Source organism: Sapajus apella, unplaced genomic scaffold, assembly GCF_009761245.1.
Source record: "Sapajus apella isolate SASKATOON/1434 unplaced genomic scaffold, GSC_monkey_1.0 scaffold194, whole genome shotgun sequence".
NCBI classification, from domain to species: Eukaryota; Metazoa; Chordata; class Mammalia; order Primates; family Cebidae; genus Sapajus; species Sapajus apella.
Genome location: NW_022437134.1, coordinates 707,546 through 715,841, shown reverse-complemented (window position 1 = coordinate 715,841; position 8,296 = coordinate 707,546). Strand labels below are relative to the sequence as shown.

Here is an 8,296-nt window from a genome sequence, read left to right as displayed (position 1 = left end):
CAAAAAAAAAAAAAAAACAAAAAAAAACAACCTAAATAAGTAGTTCAGGGAAACACATCTATGTGATTAAACTGCTTCTAAAATAAGAGTCTGGTAAACCTAACTTCAGGCAGGTGGCTCCCTTGGGGTCAGGCAGATGCTGAAGTGGGGAAGAGGCACAAGGACACAGGCCCCTGATTTCCTAATTTGGGTGATAGGTTCAAATGCATCCACTCTGCTGGTACAATTCATGACTAATATTGCCATTATTCTTTTGTATGAATCAACTGATCACAACTCAAAAATTCAGACATTCTACACACAAACCCAGCCTAGGACCCTAGAAGGGAAAGGCTCTGCAAACCCGCAAATGTATGGGAAGCTAGAAATACATGACATACGGGGTTTGGGGTTCAAGTGTGCGGCATTTCTTCAAGCAGCAACACTGAATGGGACCTTTAGTCACAGGCTGACATCTCCTCTAAGCATCCGAATGCACTAATTATTGCTACAATATAAATAACAATGACATGATCATAGTTTGAGGCAGTTTTTCTACTTTTAGAACCAACTCATAGACAAAGCTCAGGACACTTATTTAGAGCTTCAGAATGCATTTAACTGCTGTAAAACCTTAATTTGTTTCTTAAAAAATAATATAACTTTTCAGAATACATTACATTAGAAAACTTTAATTCCTAAAAAATACAACTCATCAGACTGCAATGTCAATGTTAGAAATCTTCATTTAAAAAAATAATATACCCAGTAATTTGGGAGGCCATGTAGATTGCTTGAGCTTAGGAGTTCAAGACCAGCCTGAGCAACATAGGGAGACCCCATCTCTACAAAATAAATAAATAAATAAAATTAAAAATAAGTGAGGTGTGGTGGCACATACTGGTAGTCCCAGTTTCTTGGGACGCTGAGGTGGGAAAACGGCTTGAGCCCAGGAGGCAGAGCCTGCAGTGAGAGGACACCACACCACTGCACTCCAGCCTGGGCGACAGAGCAAGACCCTGTGGCAAAAGATAAAATAATAAAGTAGTATAACTGTTCAGAACATATCGCAAATGTTACGTAAGTTTCTTTGTAAAAGTAACTAAGGTGAGAGGGAAAGGAAGGGTAAGGGCATGCAGTTTTTGTCCTGCGGGAGTGGGGAAGAAGGCAGGAAAGATGCCTCCTTTTTCCCTCTGTGCCTCCTGGCTGTGAGGTCCACGTGGGCCAGCGTGTCACTGAGCAGCATCTGTCACTGAGCAGCATCTGTCACTGAGCAGCAACGGCCCCTTGAGCCTCCCGTGCACTCCACGGCCACAGCCTGGCCTCAGGAGGGAACAGAGCCGGCTTCATATGACCTTAGATCACTAAATTTGGACTCGAATACAAACCAGAAATGCCTCCGAGTGCAGGCTCAGATTTTTAGAACTGTCCTTTGTATCCCGTGACCAGCACACACGGGAACCCAACCCAGCACACAGCACCTAATGGTACCACTGAGTAACCGCATTCCCACTGCTAGTTTTGATTCCAGAAGACACAAGCGACCCCACCTAAGACCAAACAAACCAAGGGCAGCTTTGCAGGGAGCACATCGGGGAACTTCTAGGAGCAAACGTCTGTCTCCCACCAGAACATAAGCTAGGAAGCAAGCGGCTCCCACTGCTCCCTGCACGGCTGCACAACAAAAAGCAGAAGCAGTGTCAGGATGAGGCCAAGGAGGTGGACAGTGGAGCAGAACTCAGCAAGGATGTCAGTCCTGAGGAGGCACCTGCGGAGCCGAGCCCTTCCAGGAAGACTGCAGAAGCCTTTCAGAACCCCGGCGAGGCAAACGCGCAGAGCCGAGCTCAACACGCCGAAGAGAAGGTGGACGTGGGCCTGCAGAGGCCGGGCATGAGCCCAGACCCTCCTACGTCTGCCCAAAAAGTCTTAATTTTATCCCCAAAAATTGACTTTTAAGGATTCAGTGCTTAGGAGGAACATGGCCAGATACCCATTTTACAAAGACTACTCCAGGACCCACGTCGGGGCGAGGCTGGAGGCCAGGAGAAAGGTTACAGTAAACCAGGCAAGAAATTATAAAGTCCTAAATCAAGGCAGCCGCAGAAGGACGGAGAGAGGGAACTCCTAAGAGAAAAATCGACGTCGAGTTGGCCGGGGTCCGCGACGTGGAAGGGAGGGACGGGAAAGGTCTCGAGACCGCAGCGCAGCCGCCCGCGCTGCGCCGGGATGGTGGAGAGGAGGTTCAGGCCCAAGTCCTGGTAGGTGCGGGCACCGGGAGCGCGGGCGCGCGCCGGGATCCGGGCTGGTTCTCCGGGGCCCGCACCGCAGCGCAGGCGGCGGCAGAGAGCGCAGTCCCGAGGGAGGCGACCGAGGCGCGGGCGGGGGCTCCCGCCGGGCAGGCTACACAGAAGGAGCCCCGAAGACGCTGGGGGCGCGGGCCCCGAGGCCAACGGCCGCAACCGGGCCGCGGCCGGAGCACGGACAGGACGCCGCTTCCGTGGTGCGCGAGGGGCGCAGGGGCCGGAGACCCGGAGCCGGGCTCGCCTGAGGGCAGCGCAGGCCCCACGGCGGCCCTCGGGAGACGGCGGAGCCCGGCCGGCTCTCCCCGGCGCAGGATCTCACCTGGGTCAGGCGAGGGTCACGCCGAGCCGGCTTCACGCCGCGGAAGGGAGCCCAGGCGCGCTTGTCTCCCATCGGCCAATCGCACAGCGACTCGCATCGATTGACAAGCTCCAAGAACCAACCACTTGTGCTTGTGGGCGGGACTAAGGGAGCCGGAGTCCAGAAGCCCGCGCTAACGGTTGCTAGGGACGCACCAGACACCCCCTACGGCGCTTCGGAGGACCCAAAAGGAATGGGCGCCCCCGCCCCCCGGCCGGGCAGGTACGGTTTCCTCCCGCCTCGGGGTCAGAAAGGGTGAGTGGCGCAGAGCTCGCCCCTTGGCGGCGTCTCTCTGAAGGCGGAGGACGCGCGGCGGCTCGCTTATGGGCCGGGAGGCTCCGCGGGCTGGACGAAGACTGCAGCTTCTCGTCCGCGCTGGGATGGGAACGGCTTGCAAAGGGAGCCCAGCTGGGGCCCCGGAAGCGGCCAGCCGCCTGGCGGCCCCACCAGCGCGTGCCCCGCACGTACCCGGCTGCTCTGAGCGTCACAAGAAGGCAGCCTTTCGCACGGGTAAAATCCGCGCGGGGACGCCGGGAGAATGTTGTTGCTTTTGCCGTTCGGCCCATTGTACAGACGCAGCCAGCGAGGCTCGCAGAGGCCAGGGATGCACGTGGGACCGGCCTGCAACTTGCAGCCCCGGAGGGATCCGCCTGGCCCGCGGCCCCTCCACGTCTCCGAGGTCGGGACAGGGACATAAGTCAATCCTCGAGCCCAGGGCGTCTCTCCACTCTGCCTCGACGTCCTCTCCGTCCGCTGGCAGCCACGGCGCTGTGCGTCCCGCTTCGACTCCCCCTGCTTTCCTTCCCAGTTTCTCGCCTCCAGACTGCTCCGACTCCGCTGCCTTAAATTACCTGCCCCGGGGGAGGCGCGGCGCGGCGCATGGCCTCATGAAGAACTACAACTCCCATGAGGCGCTGGGCCCGCGCAGGCCCGCCGCTGCCGGAGCCGCCGCGCTGGAATCCCATTGGCTGGGCCGACTCTGAGGCGGGAGCCCTGATTGGTTGAGGGACCTGAGGCGACAGACTCCGGAAAGGGGAAGAGCAGCCAACATGGCGGCGGAAAGCGGCGCGGGGCAGCAACAGTCGCAGGAGATGATGGAGGGTGAGCGGCCCCTGCGGGCGGCGGCCCAAAGGCCCGGCGGGCGGGGGGAGCTGCGGGCCGGAACTGCTCCGTGCCTGAAAGAAACTCCACGTCCCGCCTCCGGTCGCCGCCCCGCGGCCCCCTGACAGCTGACAGCCGGACCCGGGGGAGCGGGGGAGGCTCTGGACTTCAGGGAGCCCTGGCCCGAGGGCGGCAGCGGCCAGGAAGGACCCAGAGCTAGGGGGAGAGCGGCGGCGCGAGGCCAGGCCGGGGGTGGGGCTGAATGGGACGCGGTGGCTCCATTCAGTCCGGTTGGAGCCTCGCCCCGAGCCTCTGAGATTGACAGGCGGGGGAGCGTCCTCGGTCAGCTGACGAGGAAACTGAGGCTCCGGGCGCTGGGACCTACCAGAGTTTGCTCCTTGGTTCACGTGGCGAGGGTGGAGAAGGGTCTTCTCTCGAAATCGAATGGACCTTTGCGAAGGGTAACAAGGAACCAGAAGATTGAGTTTCGGAAGGTGACGCCTGTTTTCAAAGCTGTCATAATTCCGAAAAGACTAAATTCAACTTTCTTCCTGCTCATTCACTTTGTTGAAAAAAATTATATGCACATATGTGTATGTATGCATGGCTGTAGATACAGTCATATACATGTATGTACAGTATGTGTATACACATGCATGCACACCCCAGTTACCGCCAACTGGGAATCAGTCGTCAAGTGCTTAAATGCTTTTGGGTCCCATGGTTTGGTGAGGGGTACAGACCTCGCAGAAGAGCAGTCGCTGCCTCATGTGAAAGTGGTAGGGAAGAGGAATGTGGAGCTGGGGGACGAGGGTGGGTGCAGAAGGAAGGGCTGACATGTTTGGGAGTGGTGACGGCTGCAAAGCAAGGCCAGCTCTGAGCTGGGGCCTGAAGAATAACTCGAAGGCGATGAGGTTGGGAATAGGGTGAGGGAAAAGGGCAAGAATCACTCAAGACGAAGAAAACTGCAGTCAAAGGGTGTGGAAGAGAGCTTGACCAAGTCATATGTGATCGGGATGCGGGCGGTGGTGTTAAGGGTCTTGGACTTTTATAACCTTGAGGCTTTTGAAGTAAGAAGTGCCTCTTTGTGTCCTCCCACTCTCTCTTCAAATGTTCCCATGTCTTAGTAAATGACAAATACAAAAGCCCGGCTTTTCTCTCTGCCCCACTCCCCAACCCGTGTCCTATTAGTCAAGGAGCTCTGACACCTCTACTTTTAAAAATATCTCCAAATCTTCGATGCCTCCTCCATTCCCATTGCCCGTACCTTAACTCAGACCTTCGTCATCTCTAGCCTAGATTGATTGCCCCTACTCACCAGCCCCTCATCCCCAGTACACCAGAGTAATTTTCTTACATGCTGATTCACTGTCCCATGTTCCGGACCCTCTCTGCTGCCGTCAGGTTTCACTTTGGCTAACCTTCATTAGTTAAGCCTCTCCTAACCGCTCACCCCTCCTCCCCTTCCTGGGGTTTCTGCACCAGCCTGTCACTCAGTAGAACTTTCTCTCCCTAAGCCTGGACCACTGAGTGCCCTGTGCCTAGTTAAATATCTACTGCATGTCATGTGCATGCTAACCACTCTTGTGCCTTTTCTGATTTAACCCTGACAGCAACTCGCTGAAGTATGGGTTCTGTACTCCTTTCCACAGACTAGGAGATTGAGGCTCTGAAATGGAAATGATTTGCCAAAGCTAAAGCTGCATCTCCAGCAGCAAGATGCAAACTCAGAAAGAGCATTCTGGAAATACTTTTGGACTCAAAGCTCAGATTTTGATTTTAGAATTAGATCAGACTCTCTGGCAATGGAGAATGGATTAACAGGGCAAGACAAGTCATAGAGAGATGAGTTAGGAGGCAGGCCAGGACCCCAGCCTGCAGCTAATAAGTAACTGAGCCACTGTCATTGCCGGGGTAGGAAAGAAGAGATGGATCTGAAGGTTTTGGAGGTGGGTTTTATAAGGATTTGTTTTATTCAGCAATCCCTTCTTGGGTTTTACCTTGCTACTAGGCTAAGCAGGAAATACAAAGATGAAATCGAACTCTTTGCCTCAAAGAGCACATCTCTTTGTAGAGAAACCATAGTCAGCAAAGAGAGTATTTTCAGTGTGGTTGATAATTCCAAGTAATGTGTTAGTGCCTCGTGTTTTCCAGACAGACTTCCAAAAGAGGTCATGAATAAAGTTATAAAAAGGAAAAATGGGCCGGGCGCAGCGGCTGACACCTATAATCCCAGCACTTTGGGAGGCTGAGGTGGGTGGATCACAAGGTCGAGAGATTGAAACCATCCTTGTCAACATGGTGAAACCCCATCTCTACTAAAAATACAAAAATCAGCTGGGCATGGTGGTGCGCACCTGTAGTCCCAGCTACTCTGGAGGCTCAGGCAGGAGAATCACTTGAACCCAGGAAGTGGAGCTTGCAGTGAGCTGAGATCGTACCATTGCACCCCAGTCTGGGCAGCAGTGCAAGACTCCTCAAAAAAAAGAAAAGAAAAATGATTTGACAACCTTACCAAAGAATTTTTACCTGTCACATTGAATTGCCTTATTCTTTAATTCAAAAAATATTTATCAACCTTTAAAAGCCTTAAGTTGGTAACACTCTGTCCAGTAAATTTCACACCAGTGAGCTTTCTGTGGGCGGTAAGCACTATTGGCTGTATTCTCCTCCCCCTTAGTGATTTTTCCTGCCCACAGTCTGATTTGAGTTAGTCTTGGTTTCTTTCAGAACGTGGGCCTGTGAACTTGGCTGGTTTTCCTAGCCAAATGAATAGTGGAGCATGGATGGAGGTATGTGGCAAAAGGGTCACAGCGGTGGACACCCAGCCCGAAAGTGAGAGGCACTGGTTCCGTTAGTGCATTTAATCATAGGTGATCCAAAGCTTTCAGAACACTGGGCAATTCTTCACAAGCTCCTTGAGGGCAGAAGTAGTGTGTTCCTCACCTAAGTATCCATATGGGCTCCACACTCTGCTCCCCAGCGCGCCCCCCCCGCCCCCATTCTCCCCACTGCTATATGCCTCAGGTGGTGCTGGGACCTGGGAGACACTCAAATGTTCCATTGAACTGGATTCAACAAACGTGTGTAAATGAAGTCCTTTTGACTTACAACTTGGTGTTAGTCTGTTATATATTCCTCAAAGTCCCATAAAGTGGATGTAAATTCTTACATGTGTGGGTTCAGTTGACAGGCGGGTCGAGTCTGAAGAATCTGGCGATGAAGAAGGGAAGAAGCACAGCCGCGGCATCGTGGCCGACCTCAGTGAACAGAGCCTGAAGGATGGGGAGGAGCGGGGGGAGGAGGACGCAGAAGGTACGAGGCCCAGCTCCCTCGGGACGGCTGCTGGTCGGGAGGTGTGGCTGTGCTGCACATGGTCTGTCCCCGGGTAGGCGGTGTGTCGGTCTGGGGAAGGACTGTTCTGTTCCTTAGGGGCCCTCAGGGCAGGTGGATGTGCTCTCTGAGGCGCTCCCTCGGCAGGCTGACTCATTGATGGCATTTGCAAAAAGCATGTGTTTTTTTCCAGTTCCACTGAAGGCAAATCCTAGCACGAATATTGACACTAGTGTGCCATTGCAGACAGAACCACGACATTGTTTTTTTAACCATGTGTTTAGGAAATGAGATTTGAAATAAACATGGCTGACTGCTATGCTTCTCTGTCCTACCATAGCAATAGAAACCTTTAATTTCTGAAAGAGGTCATTTCTGAGTCCTGCCTTACCATTTTTATAGGCCTGAGGATTGACTTCTAAAGTGCCTAGATTGTGGCCGGGCATAGTGGCTCACGCCTATAATCCCAGCACTTTGGGAGGCCAAGGCAGGTGGGTCATTTGAGGTCAGGAATTCGAAACTAGCCTGGCCAACATGGTAAAACCCTGCATCTACTAAAAATACCAAAAAAAAAAAAAAAAAATAGCCAGGCCTGACGGTGTGCGCCAGTAATCCCAACACTCAGGAGGCTGAGGCAGGAGAATTGCTTGAACCCAGGAGGTGGAGGCTGCAGTGACCCCAGATTGTACCACTGCACTCCAGCCTGAGCAACAGAGTGAGACTGTGTCTCAAAAAAATAAAAATTCAAAAAAAATTTTTTTAATTAAAATGCCTAGATGTTAGGAAAATCATTTTATGTGGAAAATAGCCCAATTGCCTCTTACTGTTTTAATGAATAACAACAGCAAAATAAATTTAGAGGTAATAAAAGTAAGTTCTCACCCATAATGATGGTTTTTCACCCTCCCCAGCAATGGCCCAACCTTTTCATTTGCTTAGAAAATCAATTTAGGGCCGGGCGCGGTGGCTCACACCTGTAATCCCAGCACTTTGGGAGGCCGAGGCGGGTGGATCACAAGGTCAAGAGATTGAGACCATCCTGGTCAACATAGTGAAACCCTGTCTCTACTAAAAATACAAAAAATTAGCTGGGCATGGTGGCACATGCCTGTAATCGCAGCTACTCAGGAGGCTGAGGCAGGAGAATTGCCTGAACCCAGGAGGCGGAGGTTGCAGTGAGCCGAGATCGCGCCATTGCACTCCAGCCTGGGTAACAAGAGCG

General features: G+C 52.9%; 2 protein-coding genes and 1 long non-coding RNA gene across 8 annotated transcripts in view; 1 reads left to right on the top strand and 2 right to left on the bottom strand.

The window, feature by feature from the left end:
* LOC116543738 overlaps positions 1 to 740 on the bottom strand; it is a 1,281-nt gene extending 541 nt beyond the window's left edge. Inside the window, exon 1 of the long non-coding RNA XR_004265684.1 lies at positions 32 to 740. This is a non-coding gene — a long non-coding RNA (uncharacterized LOC116543738). The remainder of the gene's footprint in view (positions 1 to 31) is intronic.
* Positions 1 to 3,183, bottom strand: part of PASK (PAS domain containing serine/threonine kinase) — a 44,440-nt gene extending 41,257 nt beyond the window's left edge. For 3 of the 4 annotated variants that reach the window (XM_032269537.1, XM_032269540.1, XM_032269539.1), the window contains exon 1: positions 2,602 to 2,766. In XM_032269537.1, coding sequence (XP_032125428.1) covers positions 2,602 to 2,673 — 72 coding nt within the window. In that variant the 5' untranslated portion in view covers positions 2,674 to 2,766. Of the gene's footprint in view, positions 1 to 2,601; positions 2,767 to 3,108 lie in introns of those variants that run through there. The other variant, XM_032269538.1, reaches the window with a different exon arrangement.
* PPP1R7 (protein phosphatase 1 regulatory subunit 7) overlaps positions 2,788 to 8,296 on the top strand; it is a 32,108-nt gene continuing 26,599 nt past the window's right edge. Inside the window, exons 1-2 of one of the 3 annotated variants that reach the window (XM_032269545.1) lie at positions 2,788 to 3,741; positions 6,928 to 7,056. In XM_032269545.1, coding sequence (XP_032125436.1) covers positions 3,690 to 3,741; positions 6,928 to 7,056 — 181 coding nt within the window. In that variant the 5' untranslated portion in view covers positions 2,788 to 3,689. The remainder of the gene's footprint in view (positions 3,742 to 6,927; positions 7,057 to 8,296) is intronic. The other 2 variants (XM_032269546.1, XM_032269547.1) reach the window with 2 other exon arrangements.